The following is a 25,684-nucleotide window of genomic DNA, read 5'->3' as shown; positions in this document are numbered from 1 at the left end:
GTCACATCCTCAGTGACCCAAGTTGGTCCAACGGTTTGGCTTTGAACCCCGTTCCCTCGGCACAGCCGCCCGATGCTGTATGCCTATTTCATCGTGGACTACCCAGCGAACCAAGTTGACCTCAAAGGTTCGCTGAAAAGAGGCGCGTGTCCGGTGACACACATCTACTGACCAATGTTTTCATCAAAGAAGTTCATTAAAGAGTAGCACATGTAGCGAGTGTCACATCCTCAGTGACCCAAGTTGGCCCAACGGTTTGGTTTTGAACCCTGTTTCCTCGGCACAGCCGCCCGATGCTGTATGCCTATTTCATCGTGGCCTACCCAGCGAACCAAGTTGACTTCAAAGGTTCGCTGAAAAGAGGCGCGTGTCCGGTGACACACATCTACTGACCAATGTTTTCATCAAAGAAGTTCATTAAAGAGTAGCACATGTAGCGAGTGTCACATCCTCAGTGACCCAAGTTGGCCCAGCGGTTTGGTTTTGAACCCTGTTTCCTCGGCACAGCCGCCCGATGCTGTATGCCTATTTCATCGTGGCCTACCCAGCGAACCAAGTTGACTTCAAAGGTTCGCTGAAAAGAGGCGCGTGTCCGGTGACACACATCTACTGACCAATGTTTTCATCAAAGAAGTTCATTAAAGAGTAGCACATGTAGCGAGTGTCACATCCTCAGTGACCCAAGTTGGTCCAACGGTTTGGCTTTGAACCCCGTTCCCTCGGCACAGCCGCCCGATGCTGTATGCCCATTTCATCGTGGCCTACCCAGCGAACCAAGTTGACTTCAAAGGTTCGCTGAAAAGAGGCGCGTGTCCGGTGACACACATCTACTGACCAATGTTTTCATCAAAGAAGTTCAATAAAGAGTAGCACATGTAGCGAGTGTCACATCCTCAGTGACCCAAGTTGGTCCAATGGTTTGGTTTTGAACCCTGTTTCTTCGGCACAGCCGCCCGATGCTGTATGCCCATTTCATCGTGGCCTACCCAGCGAACCAAGTTGACCTCAAAGGTTCGCTGAAAAGAGGCGCGTGTCCGGTGACACACATCTACTGACCAATGTTTTCATCAAAGAAGTTCATTAAAGAGTAGCACATGTAGCGAGTGTCACATCCTCAGTGACCCAAGTTGGCCCAACGGTTTGGTTTTGAACCCTGTTTCCTCGGCACAGCCGCCCGATGCTGTATGCCTATTTCATCGTGGCCTACCCAGCGAACCAAGTTGACTTCAAAGGTTCGCTGAAAAGAGGCGCGTGTCCGGTGACACACATCTACTGACCAATGTTTTCATCAAAGAAGTTCATTAAAGAGTAGCACATGTAGCGAGTGTCACATCCTCAGTGACCCAAGTTGGTCCAACGGTTTGGCTTTGAACCCCGTTCCCTCGGCACAGCCGCCCGATGCTGTATGCCTATTTCATCGTGGCCTACCCAGCGAACCAAGTTGACTTCAAAGGTTCGCTGAAAAGAGGCGCGTGTCCGGTGACACACATCTACTGACCAATGTTTTCATCAAAGAAGTTCATTAAAGAGTAGCACATGTAGCGAGTGTCACATCCTCAGTGACCCAAGTTGGTCCAACGGTTTGGCTTTGAACCCCGTTCCCTCGGCACAGCCGCCCGATGCTGTATGCCTATTTCATCGTGGACTACCCAGCGAACCAAGTTGACCTCAAAGGTTCGCTGAAAAGAGGCGCGTGTCCGGTGACACACATCTACTGACCAATGTTTTCATCAAAGAAGTTCATTAAAGAGTAGCACATGTAGCGAGTGTCACATCCACAGTGACTCAAGTTGGACCAACGGTTTGGTTTTGAACCCTGTTTCTTCGGCACAGCCGCCCGACACAGCCGCTCGCTAAGCGACGACGTAAGCGCCTTCGTGCGCATGCGCGGCAGCGTGACTGGGCACCAAGGTAAATTCCCTCGTCCGCAACGAAATCTTCTCGTACGCTTAGCTCTCGGTTATAACAACCTCGAGAACACCGAACATCACAGTCGCTACAGAACAACAGAGAAGGAGGCGGTTCTTTTTCTTTTTGGCGACATTTCGCCGCGTAACGTAAGATGCACCCAGCGCCGTAGCAGACGACGCGAACGGCGCTTGCTGTGCTTTTTTGCACTAACGCAGCGCTTCTCCAATTGGTTTCTGCACCTTGTGAAGTTCTGTGTGACTTGCAGTGTCTAACCAAGAACAGGCGAGCGCAAAGTTCTCTAACTTAACCCCCTCGTCCGTGCAGCAAGAATTCAAACATGTTCAGCAAAGGTTAATTATCCGCGTTTTCTTCCATAAAGAGAACAGCAGTCGTCGAGATATCACGTAACGCGATTTCCTCCAACGGGTTAGCTAGCACTCACTCGACTCGGGAGCTCCTGTCGATAGGTAGCGTCAATGTACTTACCCACTCTCCTCTGGAATCTTTTAATCCCATTCCCCGTCCCTATAAAGAGGATCATTCCAGCGGTTATATACGCGTCGGCAAAATTCTGTTTTTCTAATAAAGAGCCCCTCTCTGTCTCTCCTACAGGGAAGCGTACCGCGTACGGAATACCTTTCGTTTCGTCTTATAGCGGTTTCGATGAGGTTAACGGCTATTCGCTACATAACGATACGTAACGACTGCACAAAAAAGCGTACTTACCTTTCTTTCTCTTCGATGCGGAAAAAAGTAGCCCTGCTGTCTCTTCCCCCGTCCGACCACCGTGGGGCCGCGCGGAACGCCTTGTGGGCTTTTTTTTTTCATACATCGCTGCACCACTGGCCGATACAGAAACAAGATGTCGCAGCGCACAGTAAAAGGCAACGGCGCGCGCATGCGCACAGGCTCAGGAAGCGCCAAGAGCAGACGTTCAGAATGGCAGACGAAGCGCTAAGAGCGAAAAGTGCCGCCTGTCGACGCAGCAGACGAAGCGGCCAAACAAAGATACATAACGCCGAAATTGGAAATAGCCGAAAACACATTTCATTTCTACACGTAATTACATCACTTTATTATTATGTAGGTTGAAAAGATAGAGCCACATAGCGCAAAAGTTGCTACATTTTTTTTTCTTTTGGCTTCCAGTGTCATGGCGACGCTTTGTTGCCAATACCGAAACTAGCCCCACTGGTTTATATGAATGTTTAGGCCTAAAAATACGATGCCACCTTTCCAAGAAAAGCAGGCCAACTGTCGGAGAGTGTTCGCAGCAGTGGAGATATGGATGATGACTTATAGTTTCCGGGTCAGGAAGAAAAAATGTACATCTGAGTGAAGACCGAGTGGTTCTGCGTGAAGGTCGCCGGGTAGTTGTAAATCAGCGCGCCGAGCTCTTCCGCGGCCGATGCGAAGCTGTGGTTGTTCTTTCGTGCTGAGCATGCGTCAATGAGAAAAAAAGAGAGCAAGTTTGAGAATAAAGCACCAAGGTAGTCTAAACTTGGTGAATTCTTAAATGCTAGAGAATCATGCTTGCCTGCCCCTTGCCCCACCTATACTTGCGAAGGTAAATTGAGTTCGCGTGCATAACAGGGGTCTCTTTAGGACCAAAAAAAGAAGGACAAGTACATAACCTTGAAATTGTTCGGAGTCAGACGCACTGTCGGCTTCATTTTCGATAAATGTTTAGGTATTCCGATTCGCCTTCTAGACTTATGCCAAGCCACTCACCCAAATTTAAGTTGTTGCTACAAAAATAGCACCTTTCGTCGCGCACAACTTACAAGTAGATCAACACCCTAAAAGCTAAAAGGAGGCATCGTAGCTCCCAGAACACAAGTCAAACGCTCGTCGTTATCATATAGAAGAAGTGCACCGTAACATAATTTGTGCCCTTAAATGTGCATGAGGGCATACATCGGTGCATAACTGACACCCTTACACAATTTTTTAACTTGTAAGGATGTGAGGACGGGTGTAAAGACGCCGCTTGCGTTACACATTTTTGTGGGCGTAGGGGGGGGGCAGTTATAGATCGATTTACGTCATTTTAGCCTTAAACGTGAAAAAGGTTTTAAATCGGTCTATAAATCGCACTCTTACGCTCTTATTGGGTGCAAGGAGAGTGTGTGCATTGCACCCTTTCTTCCTTAGAAGTGAATAAGGATGTACGTAGGCCTACAACTCACACTCTCACGCTCTCATTAAGTGAGTGAGTGAGTGAGTGAGTGAGTGAGTGAGTGAGTGAGTGAGTGAGTGAGTGAGTGAGTGAGTGAGTGAGTGAGTGAGTGAGTGAGTGAGTGAGTGAGTGAGTGAGTGAGTGAGTGAGTGAGTGAGTGAGTGAGTGAGTGAGTGAGTGAGTGAGTGAGTGAGTGAGTGAGTGAGTGAGTGAGTGAGTGAGTGAGTGAGTGAGTGAGTGAGTGAGTGAGTGAGTGAGTGAGTGAGTGAGTGAGTGAGTGAGTGAGTGAGTGAGTGAGTGAGTGAGTGAGGGAGCGATGAGTGAGTGATTATGAGTGAGTGAGTGATTAAGTGAGTGAGTAATCGGCTTACGTCATTTTACCCTTTAGAGTGAATAAGGTTTCCAATCTGCCTATAAATCAGTGTACCTTTATTAGGTGTATGGGTGTGTGTTACATCCTTTCTTCCCCTTGCAAGTTAATAAGGGTGTAAATGGGTCTACACTCGCACCCTTACATTCTCATTGAGCGTAAGGACGTTATATGGACCAACTGACGCACTTCATCACTTTCCAGAGCGCGTATTAATTCTCCACTTACTAGAACTGCAGACTGTGCGCGCTGGTGACAATCCCTTACTGACGGTTTCTTTTATTAAGCTAAAATGTCCCGCACAAAAAAAAGGAAACGCCTGGTACATGTCGACCTCTAACAAAAACCTTTTCCATTGATAGCATCTTCCGTCGTCCTGCATTTCTTCGCGCTTTCCTGACATTCTGAGTCCCGCTTTCTAACTCTGACGTCGTCGACCCGCTGGAAGTTGTGCTCCGGCAGTACGCGACGTACAATTTCGTCACGTCACGTGCTGGTACCACGTGGCCTCGCCCCCCCTCGCCCTCTTCCTACATAGTGCAAACGCACTTAATACGCGTATACCTTCCTCCAGGAAGAAGTTTCCCAGGTACTGCGAAGCCTTCACGGCGAGCTCGGTGTGGGGCAGACGAGAGTGACCTTTCCTGTCCGTCCACTCGAAGTTGTTCTTCTCGGGGTGGAACTGGACGCCGTAGAAAGGGTACGAGTGCGCTGCCACGAGACAATCAATCACTCAATCAATCAATGAATCAATCAATCAATCAATCAATCAATCATTTATTTATTTGTTTATTTATTTATTTATTTATTTATTTATTTATTTATTTATTTATTTACACAACTGCCTCGTACGGGTACGTAATGAGTTGTTTTCTAAATCGCGGTGTGCGAATATTAAAAAAAATTGAGCGATTCATCGAATTCGATTTGAATCGCATTATAATTATTGTTTTCGGATAAAGACTCGAATGCTATTTCATTCGAGCCTCAAATCCAACAGGCGTCTTTCGTGAATGTGATTGCTTGTTTGATAGTTTTCGAACAGTTTAAATTGTCTTGCGGGCGCGATTATAAACGCAAGATTGGAGCAAGTTAAAGTGCGATAAACTTCATCTCGGTGGCCGTGGAAGAGCTCTTTTTTTTTAATCCGGAAGTTTGGCCAGCAGCACAAGCGACTATATATATACAAATGCTGGCCGGTTTCGGCGATATGCGTCGGTATATCTTAGAAAACACAAAACGAGAAAGTGAGCAAAACGTGAACAAGGTGAATGCAGGAGCCAACGTTTCGACAAGTGGACTTGTCTTCTTCAAGGCCTTGAAGAGGACAAGTCCACTTGTCAAAACGTTGGCTCCTGCATTCACCTTGTTCACGTTTTGCTCATCGTCTTGAATTTCCATCTCCCGCATTCCCCGTTTTTTTCTCTGGATAAAACGAGAAAGTCACAGAGTGAAGCACGGTCTACATATTGTTCATGGAGTCCGGCAGAACTGATACCTACGCCATGCGCACAATGCCGATTTTAATGCAACAACTGCAGGTTTTTTTCCATAGAGTGCATGTAATCACGGCTCATAAATTATACCGCTATCGTTTGAGTACTAGATATAAACATGAAGTGAGATATAACGTACGTAACCTAGGTAAACTGGCACAATTAGAAAAAAATGATCACTGTTGTGCTACCAGACGTGGAGAATATTGGAACGTTGTTGCACCCCGCTTGACCTCTGGCATAGAACGCCCATGTTATTCTTTGCCATCACTGTTAAACCATTATCAATCTACTAATTTTCATTTGTTCATTTGTTCCACTGCTAAACATATATCTATGTTTGGTGAAGAAGAAAACTGACTTAGTTATCCTGGCATTTATATATTTATTTATTTATTTATTTGCTTATTTGTTTATTTATTTGTTTGTTTCATTTTTTTCCTTATCATTGTGTTTTACTTTTATTCTGCACTAAACAAGTGCTTACATTTATTTAGTGAGTGTTGTGTGTTAGTTGTTGTTGTGGCACTAGAGCTCTTCGTTTCTCTTAGTGTACATTCTATAAATGTTATTTCGGTCCTGCCACCTATGTATTTTTTTTTCTTATAATTACCCACCGAGGGTCCCCGTTACAGTGTTCGACTTTGGGACCCTCGTCTGTAAAACAAAAATGTAACCGTCTCTTCGTTTGTAATGAATAAACTTGATTTGATTTGATTTGACTGTTTTTTATTGCTGACGCCCAAACGCCGCTAATTACGTGAGCCTGCGGGCTCATCAAGCCGCCTACTGGCAGCTTTTTTTCCGTTGGCCTCCATCTGTAATGTACACCGTGGAAATATAGATTTGGTTTGATTTGATTTGATTTGGCTTTTCCTTATAAAGCTCGATTACAAGCTCTCCGAGGAATACCGGGTGTGATGACAAAGTGATAGTTGTTTCCGAATGCTACTTTCGAGGTTTCGAGGTTCTGACGCTTCATGACGTTCAATACAACGTTAAATAAGCGCTTACATTACGAATACTAGAATACAAGCAACGTTCCATATACACGGTGAGAATGACTAATTTAAAGTTTTCGACATTTTAGGCAGGTTTCGACGTAAATTGCCACGGAATGCGCACTGTGAGAATACATGAACCTATAGCATAATGGCGACAGTTTGTTTACCGAGTATAAAGGAAAGTAGCGTTTAAAAAAAAAGGAATTGTCCTGTAAGTTTATGCATTGTGTCGACAACACGATGCGAATGCCCCGAATACATTGGACGAAATGGATCTCTTCGCACTTGCAAGAACCTTCGAAGAGAGAAGCACAAAGTTCGGACACGTTAACGTGCTAGCCCTCATCGCTAAACTGGCTCAACAACCGTACGTGGAGCTTTCGTGGACATGCCCTCCGGTAAATTTTTTTCTAGGCCCAACTCTATGACGTATACATACCTTCCATGCTAGAGATGAACGTCACACCGTCCGTGTCCACGTTCGTCGACATCGGCCGGAAGAACCTGTCCAATCCGAAGGTGGTGAAGTTCTGCGAAAGCAACCAATGGGAAAAGATTTAGCAAGACGGAAGGACGTTCTAGTCTCTTCGTACAGACTAACGACAGTTAGTAACCGAATTCCGGCACCCCGTAGACGCACTGCCATGATTGACAAAATGCCACGAGGCGTCTTCGGGAACACCAGGGACAGGTGGCGACACCTCGCGACTAAGTGAGCGACGATCAGGTAGTTGAAACAGTGTCGTATTTCGTCTTGACAAAATGAAACTAGTAGAGAGGTATTTCAGCAAATAGTTACACCTCACTACACGCGTTAACGGCAGCAGAAAAACAGAATGCAGTTCATTACTTCAAAAACAGAAAGAAAGAAATTCCGGAAAAAGCCTAGATAGCCTTGCACGGATTTAAATCGTGCACGCTCAGAACTCGAGCATTTCTGAATTTTGCGGCAGTAGATAATCCGATCTACGACCGCGCCCTACGACACTCTGCTTAAGCGCACACAATCCTGTGCCCCTTCATTGTGAACAATACGCTCATGCGGGGACTGATACATAAAGTTTTTAATAACTTTTTTTTTACTTTCGGGTGCACCTCCCCCTCCCCGTATTTCTCAATCGCTTGTCCGCTATACGCCTAGCGCGACCTTGGTTCACTTTTCTGGCTCTGCATCTCATCTCTTTCTCTCTCTCTCTTTCTTATCGCCTATATACTGAATACGCGACTTTCCACGACTCTGTTTACAGGTCCTTATCTGAACGAGAACGTCCGAACACACTGTTTCTTAGCGCTACGAATATTTTTGCGTATTTTTCCTAGACATATCTCTCTTGCATACTATATAGTTGTAGACTACTAGAATGTTCCTCGCGGATTGGCATAAATACCCTTACTCGAAATAAATAAATAAATAAATAAATAAATAAATAAATAAATACTTTCTTTCTCGAAAAATGTACTTTCTACAACGTTGAAAGCCGGGCTTTGACGGAATCCCGTAAGGTCGGGAAGAGACGCGAGGAAAAAAAGAAATAGGAACGCCGACCAACAAGATGAACAAGACTTCCGTGTGGGAGTCGAAATGTCTCTTGGTTTTTTACTAGATATTTCTTTCCTTCATCGACGTTCCCTTTTTTTTTTTCATGAACAGTCGAGACCAATAGAGACCACTGAATCAGCAAACAGAAATTTAATTTCTTCTAACGCAACAGTCCAACGTGAAATTGTCTTGATGCATGACGCTGTTCGCACAGGCGCACGCAGACAGTACCACTTGATTTCGGCATTTTACGTCTAAGTTGCGAAGATGAAAACATTTCAGCAGCACCTTCTTGTCCCCAAACTTCCTTGGTCTGCACCAATTATTTGGTACCCGAATGATTGGTCCAGACTTAAGGGACCAATCGTTTGGAGACCAATGATTGGTCCCCGAATGACTGGTCCAGACTTAAGGGACCAATCGTTTGGAGTCCAATGAGTGGTCCCCGACGATTGGTCATATGGGGACCCATCATTTAGTCCCCGAATGACTGCAGTCCCCATACATTTTCTGCAGGTCGTATACCTCGGGTGTGAGACACTTTTCGTGGGCGTTGTACGTGATCGGCTGGGTCCTCAGCGCCTTCTCCAGAGTCCTTGGAAGCTCGTTGAACATCCGACTCCTCCGGAAGCCTTGGCGGTTCCGTGCGTGACGGCGGGAGAGGGGTTTTGCAAGAGAACGAAAGGTAGCGAGGAAGGGGGAGTTAGGTGCCGCGAGACACAACATGAACTCATTATAGAGTAGAGCGTTTGAGCTTGTTCTGTGAACGTGTTAGTGTTTTGCGGAATACCGCCCGGTAACCCGAGAAGGTCGGGACGGAAGTGAAGGTGGTAGCGACACTTTGTGACACAAAGTTTAACTGCTGAGTATTAATGCTGCAGCGACCTGCCATATTCGACCTCACTGCTGGTGTGGTGGCAGCGACCTATACGATTGTTAACGCGCAGTCCTTTTGGTGAGTTTTTCCTTCGATGAGAATACTCGCACACCGCAAAAAAAAATTTAACACATTGTGGTTCGACAAAGCATCACAAGGTGTCGCTGTCAGCCCTGAAAAGCTGGGGTCAGAAAATTTGGTTATGGCAATTCATCGTGAATTCATCGCGTTTTTTTTTAAACTAGGTAGAACATTAGGCAGTATAATAGCAAGATCTTGGTGGCGCAACCCACCGCCCCATTCCAAAGGGAACGCTCATAACATCCATCCATCCAACCTTATGCTGCTATCGTCCACGGCTCCGGTCATCCCCGGCAAAAGGTAAGAAGTTTGCGGAACAAGCTAAAACGTATTGTGGGTACACGGAATACCAGCCGGGATACCGCGAGGAGGTTTACGTTGGCGGCCGGGCTGGTGGCGCCATCTTGTGTGGTACAGTGTAATCACAGAAGGCGCAGAGTTATTATTCCAGCGACCAACAAGTTCTAGCTACCTGCTGACTTAAAAAGTCTCCTTAACCAGGCAGTTCGTTTATTTATTTTCCTTCGACAAGAATACCCCTGTAACAAGATTGTTTCTAACACGCAGAAGTTGGAAAGCCCGTCACGAGGTCTCGCTACCATCGTAGACATTGCCGTTCACGGCTGTGGCAGCCCGGCATTTTGCAAACGGTAACAGGATTACGGACGAGCTAAAACTCCCTGTTGAAACCTAGCGTGGGCCAGGAAGCAGCCAATTTTAGCATCTCTCAACATGTTCAGTGTTTGTTTAATCGGATCATTTTCTGTCATCCGCGTGTTAAATTGAGTGGCGCAAGGGCAGCTCAAGCCACCACGTGAAGTCATGCGTGAGCGACTTGAATTTAAGCGGTGCTGGAGGAGGTTAGTCACAGCTTAACTTTCATGTGAGTGAGTGAGTGAGTGAGTGAGTGAGTGAGTGAGTGAGTGAGTGAGTGAGTGAGTGAGTGAGTGAGTGAGTGAGTGAGTGAGTGAGTGAGTGAGTGAGTGAGTGAGTGAGTGAGTGAGTGAGTGAGAGTGTGTGTGTGTGTGTGTGTGTGTGTGCGCGTGTGTTTGTGTGTGTGCGTGCGTGTGTGTGTGTGTTTGTGTGTGTGTGTTCGTGTGCGTGCGTGTGCGTGCGTGTGCGTGTGTGTTTGTGTGAGTGTGTTTGTGTGAGTGTGTTTGTGTGCGTGTGTGTTTGTGTGCGTGTGTGTTTGTGTGTGTGTGTGCGTGTGTGTGTGTGTGTGTGCGTGTGTGTTTGTGTGTGTGTGCGAGTGTGTGTGTGTGTGTGTGCGTGTGTGTGTGTGTGTGTGTGTGTGTGTGTGCGTGCGTGCGTGTGTGTGTGTGTGTGTTACAATTTTCAGTTATACATGGGAAGTTGTAGGGCACCGTCTAGCGAGCGTCTTAGCGCAAGAATTTTTTTTCAGACTCGTTCGTTAATAGAGGAGATTGGAGAGACTGAAAAGGTCTAGTTGCCGTGCTGCCGGAAGGCCAGCTACCTTCACTGTCACCGTAGACGCTCTCTCTCCTTCAACCCCAACCACACTCCTTCCCTACGTTCTCCCATGCCGGAGCCGAGAGGCCGCTGCACTCCTTTATCAGCCTCGCCTCCCCTTTATTTTTTTGTTCTCTTCCTCCGCTTGCTGCGAGACAGTGGCGGTATTTCGCGTTCTGCGTTGGACGATTTACCGAGGTCACGTGCCACAATCTGTGACGTCGCAGGCGGCGCGGCTTAAACGTAGAGGCGCTCGCACGTGTGAACCTTAGACTCACTCTGCGGCTGGAAACAATCGAGCGTCGCTCGATAGGCAGGGTGTGTGGTTTTCCAGCTCTTTCTATAAGCGCGCAACCGCTTGAAACTTTGAAGACACGATTGTCAACGCGTGGTCTAAATAAACACACGCCGCGCTTGTCTCTTCGTAGTGCTCAAAGACCTGGCGAGAAGGATTAAGTTCAGCGTTAGTTAATTAAGCCTTGCACTGCCGGCGAGGAAAAACTTTGCGCGAACGAAAAAACAGACAGACAACTCACACGGGACCTCTATTATCGAAAAAAAGAAGTATCGCACGGAAACAGGAACGTGATGCACCGCGGCGACGTTAACGTTGCGGCGCGAGCTCCACCGTAGAATTAGCATTATTTAAGAACGTACAAGAGTCCGAGAACAGCGCTGTGGTTACGGACCAATTTTGTCATGCTCAGAGCGCATGCGCAGCCACCCTGCCGCCGCCATGATGGAAGTCCTAACCCTCGCCGCCTTCACGCCCCACTTGGACCCGAAGCAACATCGAGGCAACATCGAGGCAACATAGAGGCGATGTTACCTGTGTTGCGTCGATATTGCCTCGATGTCGCCTCAATGTTGCCTCGATGCTGTCTCGATGCTGCCTCGATGTCGACTCAATGTTGCCTCCATGTTTTCTCGATGTCGTTTCAATGTTGCCTCAATGTTGTCTGGATGTTGTTCTGATTTGAGCGTTGCTGGTTCTACCGCGGGCACAAGCTTTCCACCCAATAAAGGGTTACATTCACAGACTACATTCAGAGACCTCTTCACCATCGCTACGAGGCGAACGTCGTAGTTATTAATGGGTCTCGGCAGTATATGGACGTTTCAGTCTACTACCGCTATGCGATACAGCGAGTCCTTCTCTCTGTGAATTTGTGCCAGTTGCATTTGCTTCGCGCCAGATCGAAAAAGTCGGTCCCGCTCGAGGCGAGGCATTTAAAGGGACGCTAAAGTGAAAAATGATTTCTACTGCATCAGTAAATTACCGTTCTACAACACCAAAAACACCACTCTTACAACGATAAGACGTTTGGTAAGCCAGAAAAAGCACAAGAACGAAATACGGTTGGCGACGCCTACATAAGTTCCCGCACTTGGTGGCTGTGACGTCTTGGATATTGATGGCACCTTCTGGGGCCTACTAAATATATAGAGCGGTATAGATTGGCTACATTGAGTTCTAAAGGAACCAAAGATTAAACATGGCAAGTTTCGGGAACCTTTATTCAGCCAACGCGGCCCAAATGCGAAAACATACTTCGGAATCCCTGACGTCACGCTGACGTACCGCCGCTGGGGTTTCGGCGCGAAATTCAAACACTGATACTTGGACCTTCATTTTCTCATCTAATAATCAAACTATCTTTTTTAAATGAATGTCTGCAGGGTTCTGAAACAATGTTTCATTAGTCTAAACTGATTTAATGTTTCGCTTTAGTGTCCCTTTAAAAATAAGAATTATTGGCTCTGTTTACCGCGGGTGAAGTTGAGCGGCAGTGCTAGGTCTTTGCCCTGGCATGTTCGCAGGACGAGCTTGTCGATGGCCAGCCGGGAGAGCGCCTCGAAGCCCAGGCAGGTTCCCCACATAGGAAAGTGCGTGCCGTTCTTGTTCGCCTGGCGCGCGGTGCAAGAGAGGCGAAGGCGACAAACCGTGGTCCGCGCCGCAGAGAATCAGAGCGAGAGAACAGTATCAATGCTTCCGATCGCGGAAAAAAAAAAATTGGAGGACGCTTAAGCTTCGCCTTCAAGAGTGGGACGCGACAGCGTTCCCGTCGACCCGCCAAGGGGTATAAGACAATGCGCTACGCACAGCAATCACTTACGATGCGCCCCGCATCGGACTTAGCGCCCACCTATCACGCGGTGAACGTCGAGCAACGCAGCGTTCGGCGCGACAACGAAACGTGCGCCTGAGCGAACGAAACGAACCAAAGAACTCGGTGTCTCGGAGGGAAAACGATCTACGCGAACGATCACGCCAAACGTCGTGATCGGCACGGGCAGAGAGATAGTAATCTAAACCGGAAGCACGGCGAAGCGTCGTCAGGGGAGAGGGAGTCCCGCGACGCGCCTGGCAGCGGTCCCAATGCGCGCGCGGCGCGCCTCCTGTCGGGGCAGCGCCGTACATTGAGAGGAGGGGGTCTTCTGTGTTTGCCGCAAGATGGCTCTGCGTGTGCGGAAAGCGCAAAAGAAATGCAGCGGAAACGCACTTCGCAACTCGTGTAATTGTGACTTCTGTACGTTACATGTTCATAATTACCGATATACACCGCAGTATAACTTTCCACGGCTGGTTTCGAAGGCAACACCGCATTCACTAGAGGCGCGTTTGCACCGCTTGGAAGCATCGAACTCGTGGCTGAGTGGTAGCGTCTCTGTCTCACACTCCGGAGACCTGGGTTCGATTCCCACCGGGCCAATCTTGGAAGTTGCTTTTCATTTATGAAGAGCCTGCCGTGATTTATCGCTCACGGTCAACGCCGCCGACGCCGACACCCGACGCCGACGACACCGGCTTTTCTGCGACACGAGCTCCTTAACGCTATCGCGTTAAAAACACAGACTGAATCGAAACAGCAGTGCAGGCGAACCAAATAAACCAATTATTGAGAGAAATGCCGCGCGAGCCGATTTCTCGTATTGTTGCGAAAATGTTACGCTAATTCGTTAAAAGCAAATCATGTTTTTCCCCCAGTGTTTCCATCGGCCAGAGATCGAAGTTTGACGACGACGCGTCTGAGTCAAGAAAATACATGGTGCATGAAAAACATCAAAATAATAAATAACAAACAGCTTAATCCACCTTCATGAATTCCAATTCACCTTATTCCACCTCAATCATCTTAATCTAACTTAGTCCTCCTTAATCCACGTTAATCCAACTTAACCGACCTTAATCCATGTTAGTCCAATCACTAATCAATCATTAATTAACTTTGCCAATCATTAATCACATCTTATACACGGCTGGACATGTTCTGGTTCGCTTCTGGCCTTCCCTGCGTCACGTGACATTTCCTGTACCTCACAACGGGATCTTGAAACATAGAGATTTAAGGCTTTCGCCTTTAAAGGTTAAACGCGAAGAGGAGTGCTGACCAAGAAATGCAACTAGTGCACTGACGTTTCGTCTTCTGTGAAAGAGCCTTGTTTATAACAAGGCAGACCCCCTAAAACGAGAAAAGGAATTATAGCGAATTGACCAAATTTTTGTAGCTAACAGGCTGCACGGTAATAAAAACGGGATTCAATTTTTTGAATTTCTCGCTCAATCTATATTTCTTAGGTTATTACCAACTTCTCTTTGCCTCTAGAAAAAAATCGGCGTATGTGTTCTATACACGAAAAGGGTGGCACAGTCCACTACCGAAATTCCTTGCGCTGTCTGGTTTGTACTGTAATACACAAAGTGTGCTTTGCTTTTTATCTTTAAAAATTCTTTTTTAGTAAATTTGCTGTAGCAGATAACACAAATGAACTCCCTGATTTAGGTTACCCAAAGAGGCAGAAATCTCTTACACGAGATATCGAACGCATATTTGACTAATTAGCTAAATTTCACTAGTTCCATTTCAGCTAAATTTCACTAGTTCCATTTCAAGCTAATTATTTCACGGCCGATACCGTCAATGTAGGAGTTGAAGCCGGTCAGTTCTCAAGGTATGTCTACTCGGAAGGGATATAGAGAACAGCAGCACAAGTTTTCTGTGAAAGAAGCACCGTGAAAGTATGAAATGCACCGTGCTTTGTTTTTTTTTTTACTCTTTTAATGAAAGAACAAGCTTTAGCTAGCGCGCTCCTATCTATGTATATACATGGACAGCGGAGCTTTCTTCCTGAGAAACCCGTAAGGTATATATATATATATATATATATATATATATATATATATATATATATATATATATATATATATATATATATATATATATATATACCTTACGGGTTACGGGATATATATATACGCCGCCCACGAAAGCAATTGAACGCGCATTAAGATTCACTCAGGCAGCGTGAATAACCTTTCTAGCGCGTATTGGTTGTTCCTGCCAGCTTTGAGAAGTAGCCCAACTTCTTTTACGTATACAACACTGCACCGACAACACTCGTTAGTGTAGGTTTATTCCTTCTAGTGCGATCAACAAACTTTCGTATCCTCGTTCTCGTAGTCTGTAAATAGCCTGCAACAGGTCCATACTCGTCTAAGAATGTCCATACTTAGTTCAAGCGAAGACGGGAAGACGGTTAGAAAGGGTATAAGACCACAAGTTCCCGTGTCAACAATTAGCCTAGAAAAAGACGCCTATGGAACGTATAAGACGAACGCTTACCGTCTAAAATAGTTTATTATATGGTTCACCTTCCCTTTTGCCTTCTTTTTTACTATTAATTTTCCTTGAGATAGTCGTCCTTGTCGCTATATACACGGTGTTTCAGCGAACAATTTCAAAATTTTTTAAAGCTTGCCTGTGGCAGATATTACAATTCTAGCTCATGAGCAGGTCTACTCGAAGCGGTGGACACTACTTGCACAAAAAATTGATATGAAAAATCGACTAATTAACAAAAAATCAACAATTAACTTTTTTAGCTGATTCTCTTATGGCCCATTATGATATTTACAAATTCTAGCAGTGGTCTTCGCAAGGCGGATCCATTTGGAACGAATTCCCAGGACGACACCAGTTTCAAGATATAAATTCCCGAACTTCGCAGAGAAATGCATTGGCGTTCCAGTTACTTGTGTGCTGCAGTGCTTGAAACGACGCTTTCCTAACAAATTAACTGGAACGCCAATGCATTTCTCCGCAAAGTTGGGAACTTTGTATCTCGAAACTGGTGTCATCTTGAAAATTCGTTCCAAGTGGATCCGCTTTGCGAACCCCGCGGCTCTAATTTGTAAATTGCAGTATGGGCCATAATGTAAATATATAAAAACTTAATTCATCATTTTTATTAATTAGTCGATTTTGGATCTCAATTTTTTTGTACAAGCATTGTCCGCCGCTTCCAGTAGACCTGCTCATGAACTAGAATTGTAATATCTGCCACAGGCAACGTGTAAAGACATTTGAAAGTGTTCGCTGAAACAGGCTGCATAATTCCCTATGTGAATGTTGAGCATTGGTAAATTACCCGCCGTGGTTGCTCAGTGGCTATGGTGTTGGGCTGCTGAGCACGAGGTCGCGGGATCGAATCCCGGCCAAGGCGGCCGCACTTCGATGGGGGCGAAATGCGAAAACACCCGTGTACATAGATTTAGGTGCACGTTAAAGAACCCCAGGTGGTCGAAATTTCCGGAGTCCTCCACTACGGCGTGCCCCATAATCAGAAAGTGGGTTTGGCGCGTTAAACCCCATAATTTAAAGCATTGTTAAATTTAGTTTTTTCCGTCACACGCGAGGAGATGGCCGGCCTGCTCGCGAACTTCGTTCGCTTCCCGACGACGAGCTATATTGGATACCTGAATGGCGAGATCAAACATTATCTTGGCGGCGTCCAAGTAGCCCGAGCTTTCCAGGTTAGCATCACCGCCCGGGAGGAGAACACTGCGACGGGGTCAACAGTGTTCAACAGGTCAATAGCGGTCAACACTGTCAACAACGTTCAGTACTGCATTTACTTCCAAAATAAACTTTTATTTTTCACTCTAATACGGATGCAGAAACATAAAGCTAAACTTACCATGCCTCCAAAACTATGGTACTAAGTTATATCCGGAAAACACACCACGTGCAATTTCCCTACACCGTTCGGGATGCTCCACTGCCTGGAGCCTTTGAAATGAAATATCTTGGTGCGTAGTTCTGCAAAACGCTAAGCCTCTCTTCCCACGTTAAATGTGCGAAGCAAGGTGCCCTTCACGCTCTTGGTATTGTTTGTCGTATATCGCATGACTTCCACGACCCTGTGGCCTTTCTGAATTTGTATTCTGCTGTGTGCCTTCCACAACTAAAGTGTTCCTGTGTGGTTTGGGGTGGAACCTGCAAATCCAATCCTGACCTCATTGAATTCGTCCAAAATAAACTAATACAGTGAAAGCTCGTTAATTCGAACTTCAATAATTCGAATTTATGGATAATTCGAACTGTACGATTTGGTCCGGCCAAGCTCCACAGAAGTCTATGTATAAAAAAGTCCGTTAATTCGAACGCGAGAAGGTTCCCTCACGGATAATTCGAACTACGCTCGCCTGGCACACGGCCAGAGAAACGCGCCTACTGCCTACATACAAGGCTGTATTGCCTCCGAAACGGAGAGAATGGCGAGACAAGGCAAAATCGGAAAAAAAATCTAACCAACGCGGGGTCAGCCAGAAGGCAGCGGCGGCTGCCGCCTCTCCGTTCTACGTAACCTCCGAGACTTCTTGCCCGTTGCGAATCTCGGAGGCTTTGCAAATCTTGTACAGCTGCTAATATTGTGCGGAGATGGCACTGCAAGCTCCAAAACACAGCGAATCAAGTACGTCGCAGCTGCGCTTGCAATCAAAAACCAACGAATCAGGGCTTTCGCCACCTTCACATGTTCAACGTCTTTGTCTCGGCAGTCTTCATCGGTTGTGCACTTCTGTTTTCAGCTTAGGAGGTATCGGCCGTCGCCAATACCTCCTAATCGGTGGTGTGGCACAGTCAGACCCAGAGCTTCGACTTGAAGATGGCGTGTGCCCGCAGCACACGCCATCACTTTCTAAAACGCCAAATTTCTGACATGCCCTATTGCTTCCAAATCGCAGTGTACTGTTGCCCTCCTTCACTTTCGTTAGTTCGAACTTTCGTTAATTCGAACTGAAGCGGCTTCCCCTTGCGGTTCGAATTAACGAGCTTTTACTGTATCTATTTTCAAGCACCGCTTTTGCCGTTCTGCTGACCACAGTCCAGCCCTCTCAAATATACATAAACTCACACCTCTAACATCAAGACTTATTAAGTCATGCCTTTTGTTCCCCATATAAGGTGTCCCACGGCATTATACATTGCCCAAAACTTCTTATATGCGTTTTATTTTCGTACTGCAAAAGTATACCAGGCAACATTCCACGTTTTCCGCCCGGCCTTGTTGCACTAGAGGCTGTCCCATAGCCCGACTCCAACGAACGTGTAATAAGTATTCTCCCTGCATTGACATATCTCAGAATTCATTTCCTGCGTTTTGTATAAATGTAGGTAATTATGTTGTATGACTAACTACCTTTTACGCCTGCCTCACCGTTTTCTGTTTTCCTATTTGTTTCTCCATCTCGCATTCTTTTGTCTACCACATGCGTCTTCTTTGTTAGTTCTTTGTGAACCATTAATTATGCTCCGCAGCTGTTCTCGGGCACTATAATAAACATTTGATTTATTATTATTATTATTATTATTATTATTATTATTATTATTATTATTATTATTATTATTATTATTATTATTATTATTATTATTTAGACCTCATGGTTGTTCCTGGGTACGGCGATTGATTGATTGATTGATTGATTGATTGATTGATTGATTGATTGATTGATTGATTGATTGATTGATTGATTGATTGATTGATTGATTGATCTGCTCGCATGCATGAAGCGCAAAAGTAGCCTTCTCTAGGCTTCAGATAGCGTCGCCTACTATGTGTGAAACGGTGTATAAACGAGGATAAAAAAACGGCACGTCAACCAAGGCTGACGCGAAAGACAGAACTGCGACGTACACGGTATGCGTATTTATGCGCACTGAAATTGGCCACACAAGATGATACAATGTTGCACGATTACATAATATCTCTGCCTGCCTTATTTTCCTCGTTTTATTGTCGGACCTTACATTTTATTCCAGATCCTCTATTTATTTTATTCGTGTAGAATTTTTTTCATTCGCATTCTTATTCTTTTAATCGCATGTATGTCAACGTCGTCATTTTGTCCCGTCAACTTTGGTCGACAAGCCTTTCTTGTTTGTTTGTATCTTTTTGACCAAGATGCCAGGTGAGACGATCCCGGAGATTGTCCGGTCAATGGTGAAATCTGGTAAATTCTCGACTATACTGGCGCTAATTATGCCCGCGCCCGTTAATGCTCACCGGCTCCGCAACTAATTGTCGCTTCCTGACTCGTTGAGACCTACATTTTTCGATACCGGTTGCGACTCGCTACGACATTCCAAAAAATCACGAAATTGCCCCCCCCACCCCTTCTCTACTGTTAATAGCTTGCGTAGATAGGTGCAGGTCCCAGATGCGCCTAACCCGTATGAAATCAGCAAGGGATGACCTCGTCTTCAAGATTCTGGCAGAACCACGCTAACGTTGGTTGTCCAAGTTATGCGAGGGCCATTGGCACGCCGCATTTATTCAACATTTATTCAACACTTATTCGACACTCATTCGACTTCCGTGACAAACCCGTCGAGCGGAGCTTGGGGGCGCATCCGCTTGGTTTCGTCGCTTTTGCAGCTAAAACGGATTGCGCGCGCCTCCGGAGACCCTTATATCTCTCCACGCGACGCGAGCCCCGCGTGCGCGTCGATATCGAGACAGCACGGCGACGGCGACGGCGACGCGCCACGGCTCTACTGTCGCGTGCAATTCCGCGCCCCTCCCGAATGGATGGTGCAGAGAATGATGGTGCAGAGTGCTGAGAACCACGTGCTGCACAGGCCTCCGTGCGATTCCGGGCGTAGGGGCCAGATTTTCTCAAATGTTTCTTTTTTTACGCAGTCACCACACCGAGGTCACATAAAGACACCAAAGCGGGATAGCCGAAGTGATATAGTCGGTGGCAACCTAAAAAATTCAGCACAAGCTCCACACCCAAAAAATTGACAGTCCCTTAAATATCGTTAGTGATTTGAATGCGAAAGCATTAGGACTTGTCTAAGTTATCACCTTAAAATAAAACTCTGTATTAATCTACCTTTATCCACTTTAATTCATTTTAATCTGCCCTAATCTAACTTTGGGAGTGGGCCAGGTCCGACCCAGTGGCTGTTCACCGTGGGGATTTCTCAGTGCGAGCCACAGCATGTCATCCCCAGCGCCGGTAACGTGACGTCATCACTCGGTCACGTGGGTTTTGGTAACCTTGGATGATAACAACGGACGCCGGATTTTCCGCTTCGTGCGGCATATATATATATATATATATATATATATATATATATATATATATATATATATATATAATAATCTCGTATTAAAACGCTGTGCGCCTACCGCTCACCTCTGAAAAGGAAGCGAGTAAGCCAGAGTCCACTCACAGCTTGACTTTGATCCGCTGGTGCAAATGCTATAGGCTGATTTGAAGACTAGAGCTCGTTGTATCACGATAAAAAACGTTACATTTGGCAGAATACTGATCTGACTACGGGCTAAGATTTGACATGTCGAACTTTTGGGCACGTAGCGATGTGGTAAAGCAACCTAAAGTTTCAAACTTTAAGCAAGACGTTCAGGTTTCAGCCCGAGACGAGTGACACAAAGACAGATCTGTACGGAGGAAACAACCGTTTTAAACACGCAAGACCACTTGACGTCACTGAAAGAAACGAACCTATTTGGCTGGCGCACTGAACTGAATGGTTCTTGATGTTCAGAAACAGTTTATTCCAACAAAACAGCATACGAACACATGCAATAGGTATGATGGCACCCAAAAAAGAACAGCCTACAATGAGTTAAGAAAGCATTTGAACTAACCAGTTGATAATCTAAGCTGTCGAGAGAGAAAGAGTGATTACAGAGAGGAGTAGTCTGTGAATGGAAGCTTATTTACTTTTGTACAAAAGTAAAGATTTTGCCACATTTCTGGAATTCTCACACATGGCTGAGACTTTACGACTGCATCTTGAAGCCGTCGCCTGTTTCTTCCAGGATAGTGAGTTCAATCAGGTGGCAGCCTTACACCGCAGAATGTTTAATGAGATATAATTACAAGCGGACGTCACACGCTTCGTATTAACCCATCTGACGAAAATAAAAAGCACTGTCAGTTTCGCCCAAAGGCGAAGCATTGCAAGCGATAGCAAGGCTTAGCGTTACGCTGAAAGCTTCTCAGAACGCTAGCCTGGGGAGAAGCGTCACAGCGCCGCTATAGGTGAGGAACCTCGACGGCGCACGAGATGAGAGTGAAGGAAAACTCGTTATAGTCAGCGTTACAGTCAGCGTCAGGCACGTACCCAGGGTGGGCCCGGGCCCGGGGGGGCCCGGGCCCCCCCCGAAATCATGTGGCATACCCCCCCCCCCTCCCCACCCACGCCACCACTCATCGCACATTCCTAAAGCGCCGCCAGATCAATGTTGAGACTTCGCAGCTGTTCATCGGTCAGCATTATGCTGCCTTTTTCACTCCTTTTAGATGGCGGTAGTTATCGGCATCTCTTGTAACGTGGACAGTTTTCTCGTAGATTCCGCACCCGCGCGATTAACTCGAGATGCGTTCAGTTGTCACCATCTATTCAACCGTCACGTGCATAGCTGTTGCTTTTGTTAGTTTAACCTTCGTTGTTTAGGCTGATCCTGGGACCATGAGAGGGATGCGGCTGTTACTCAGCTGGTCTGTACTCTCATGGAACGAGTTGCGGCCGGAGAAAACGTCAACTGCACTTAACTTATCCCTTTGCTTCATTGTTTCCTTGAGTTACGGCTCGCCCCGACGCTGGCAGATGCCCGGAACCATATACACGTGATATGGTTTAGATAAGGTGGGAAATAAAATAATGTGAAAGAGCGTCCATCATGAAACCCTGCAATAACCCTTAAACCCATAAGCAAGATGACTGTCGCCCATTACCTCGTCTGTTTTTCCCTAACTGTATAGCACTTTTCGTGCAAAATGGGCAACTGGAAACAAAAATCGCAAGGAGCTGAGAAATTAAGCGATCTACTAAGGGAGAGCCAAGGCAACAACCAAACTGCAAGCAAAAGCGAATAATAAAAAAGTTAACCGTTGTTTATGAGAATATTTATGGGTCAACATCTTTTTATTTAAAAAGGAAGTAGAGAAAAGGCCGCCTGAAGTGGAGAACGATTACTTGTTTTGAATGACGCTTATACAGTTATCGGTCGAACCGCCTCACGTAGCCACTTCTCTGCTGTGCTTATGTGGGTGTTTTTCTAACCTTTCGCAGTGAGCGCGCAGTACATCTAGAATCGCAGAGTCCTGCGCTCTACGCGGTTGTGTGGGACTGGCGGTCGCACAGCGTTACGCAATTCGCGGTACTGTCAAAACTGATCAACAAGGCGAAAATAACTGATATTCGAAACTATAACATGAGAAAGACTGAAGAAGCCGTAAAAAATGAACGCAGCCTGAAATCGGTAAAAAAGAAACCTGGAATAGGACAAACCATGATGTATGCACTAAAATATAAGACGGATAATATCATCAGCAATCTCGAATATATAGTAAATGCAGCGGAAAAATTCTAAGCTGACCTGTATACAGTACTCAGAGGAGTCACGATAGTTCACTTAGAAACAGTAATGAACAGGATACAGAAACTCTCCTATAACTAGCGATGAGGTCAGAAGGGCCCTGCAAGACATGAAACGATGAAGGGCGGCAGGATAAGGTGGAATAACAGTCGATTTAATCAAAGATGGAGGAAACATCATGCTTGGAAAACTGGCGGCTCTTTATACGAAGTGTCTATCGACTGCAAGGGTCCCAGAAAACTGGAAGAATGCAGATATTATACTAATCCACAAAAAAAGGAGACGTTAAAGAATTGAACAATTATGGGACCATTACCTTCCTCCCAGTTTTATATAAAATATTTACCAAAATAATCTCCAATAGAATAAGGTTAACACTGGATTTTGTCAACCAAGGGAACAGGCTGGCTTCAGGAAGAGATACTTTACAATGGATCACATCCATGTCATCAACCACGTTATTGCGAAATCCACAGAGTACAATAAGCCTCTCTATGTGGCTTATATAGATTACGAAAAGGCATTTGAGTCAGTAGAGATACCAGCAATCGTATAGGCACTACGTAATCAAAGAGTACAGAACGCTTACGTAAAAAGCTTGGAAAAAATTGCTACATGCGTGTGGTATTTGTGTGTTCGAACGCGGCGCGTATGCGCCATCACTCCAGAAAAGTGAAGGAAGAACGACTGGGCTCGCGCTGTGAATCTAACCGGTCAGCGCTGCAACCGCTGTTGTAAATATAATCTGTAAATAGTTTCTCGTCTTACTGACTCGTCTTTCGCGTTAGAATATCTACGAGGTTCTACAGCTACCTTAATTCTACAGAAGAAAAGCAGGGAGATGCCTATAAAGAAAGGAGTCAGACAAGGAGACACAATTTCTCCAAAGCTATTTTCTGCGTGCTTAGAAGAATTCAAGCTATTAAACTGGGAAGACTTAGGAGTAAAGGCGGCAAATATCTGAGGAACCTTCGGATTGCCGATGACATTGTTCTATTCAACAACAATGCAGACTAGTTACAACAAATGATTGGAGACCTTAACAGAGAGAGTGTAAGAGTGGGGTTGAATATCATTATGCAGAAGGTGAAGATAATGATAAATAGCCGGGCAAAGGAACAAGAGATCAGGATGGCCAGTTGGCCATTAGGGACTGTGAAGGAGTACGTTTACCTAGGTCAATTAATCAGAGGGAACCCTGATCATGAGAAGGAAATTCACAGAAGAATAAAAATAGGTTGGATCGCATACGGCAGACATTTCCAGCTCCTGACTGGAAGCTTACCATTATTATTGAAAAGTAAGGTGTGCAATCAGTGCATTTTGCCAGTGCAATATGTCCAGTGCCAATGCATTTGCCAGTGCATTTCCCAGTGCATTTTGCCAGTGCATATGGGGCAGAGACTTGAGAGCAAGTTAAGCACCACACAAAGAGCGATCGAACGAAGATTGCTAGGCATAACGTTAAGAGAGAAAGAGAGTAGTTTGGATCAGAGAGCAAACGGGTATAGATGATATTCTAATTGACGTCAAGAGGAAAAATGTAGCTGGGCAAATCATGATGTGCGCCGGTTAGATAACCGTTCGACCATTAGGGTTACCGAATGGGTACCAAGAGAAGGGAAACGCAATCGAGGACGACAAAACACTAGGTGGAGCGATGAAATTATGAAATTCGCGGGCGCTAGTTGGAATCGGTTGGCGCAGGACAGGGGTAATTGGAGATCGCAGGGAGAGGCCTTCGTCCTGCAGTGGACATAAAACAGGCTGATGATGATGATGATGATGATGATGATGATGATGATGATGGAGGTGGTGGGCCCCCCCCCGAAAAAAAATCCTTGGTACATGCCTGATCAGCGTTATAGTGAATGTCCAAAGAAAGTTTTGCGCAAATTTAGCTTAACACTCCCAACTATACGTGTTATGCACGCGGAATGTTAAAACAGTCTCCACGGACAGCTTGCGGCCTGTGTACATTTCCAACGAGACAGAATGTCCATTAGTGGACATTCCAAGTCGTCGGACATTGAGGCTCGTTGAGAAACGTCATCTTAGTTGGACATTCCGTCTCGTTGGACATTTGTCTTGCCGGAATCCAGCAACATTGTGCTCCCCCTGCCACCGAGCGGTGAGTATCGCGTCTATATATATATATATATATATATATATATATATATATATATATATATATATATATATATATATATATGTGTGTGTGTGTGTGTGTGTGTGTGTGTGTGTGTGTGTATACATACTGCCCCCCCAGGAGAGAACGTGTAACCTGAGAATTGAATTGAATTATTGAATTATGGGGTTTTACGTGCCAAAACCACTTTCTGATTATGAGGCACGCCGTAGTGGAGGACTCCGGAAATTTCGACCACCTGGGGTTCTTTAACGTGCACCTAAATCTAAGTACACGGGTGTTTTCGCATTTCGCCCCCATCGAAATGCGGCCGCCGTGGCCGGGATTCGATCCCGCGACCTCGTGCTCAGCAGCCTAACACCATAGCCACTGAGCAACCACGGCGGGTGTGTAACCTGAGAAAAAAAAAAGGCTATGCGTTCTTTCACACTTCTCTGAACAAGTTGTAGAAAAAAAAGGAAGGCTGTGCGTTCCTTCACACCTCCTTGAACAAGTTGTAGTGGCTGTACCATGGAGTTTCCTACAACAATTCCTAGGGGGAATTCTGGCACTGCTAAAGTTTAGCTGCCATGGAAAGGATGGGCAGTACGTGGATTTGTCTAGTTTTCGTATGCAGCAGGCGGTGGGGGCGGCGGCCCCGTTTATTATATCCTCAGGTTCTCTTCTGGAGGTGTAACCTGAGAGCGGAGACCTCCAGAAGAGAACCTGAGGATATAATAAACGGGGCCGCCGCCCCCACCGCCTGCTGCATACGAAAACTAGACAAATCCACGTACTGCCCATCCTTTCCATGGCAGCTAAACTTTAGCAGTGCCAGAATTCCCCCTAGGAATTGTTGTAGGAAACTCCATGGTACAGCCACTACAACTTGTTCAAAGAGGTGTGAAGGAACGCACAGCCTTCCTTTTTT

The 25,684-nt window shown here is 45.8% G+C and overlaps 1 protein-coding gene across 1 annotated transcript in view; it reads right to left on the bottom strand.

Moving 5' to 3' along the window:
• Positions 1-2,935: 2,935 nt before the first annotated feature.
• The window catches only part of LOC139049291 (uncharacterized), a 66,767-nt gene continuing 44,018 nt past the window's right edge, over positions 2,936-25,684 (bottom strand). Inside the window, exons 15-20 of the mRNA XM_070524669.1 lie at positions 16,687-16,771; positions 12,698-12,836; positions 9,026-9,132; positions 7,400-7,490; positions 5,025-5,171; positions 2,936-3,346 (exon numbers count right to left, since the gene is read on the bottom strand). Coding sequence (XP_070380770.1) covers positions 3,222-3,346; positions 5,025-5,171; positions 7,400-7,490; positions 9,026-9,132; positions 12,698-12,836; positions 16,687-16,771 — 694 coding nt within the window. The 3' untranslated portion in view covers positions 2,936-3,221. The remainder of the gene's footprint in view (positions 3,347-5,024; positions 5,172-7,399; positions 7,491-9,025; positions 9,133-12,697; positions 12,837-16,686; positions 16,772-25,684) is intronic.

The sequence above is a fragment of the Dermacentor albipictus genome, chromosome 8 (genome assembly GCF_038994185.2).
Source record: "Dermacentor albipictus isolate Rhodes 1998 colony chromosome 8, USDA_Dalb.pri_finalv2, whole genome shotgun sequence".
In the NCBI taxonomy this organism is placed as follows: Eukaryota; Metazoa; Arthropoda; class Arachnida; order Ixodida; family Ixodidae; genus Dermacentor; species Dermacentor albipictus.
This window is presented reverse-complemented; position numbering and strand designations above follow the sequence as displayed.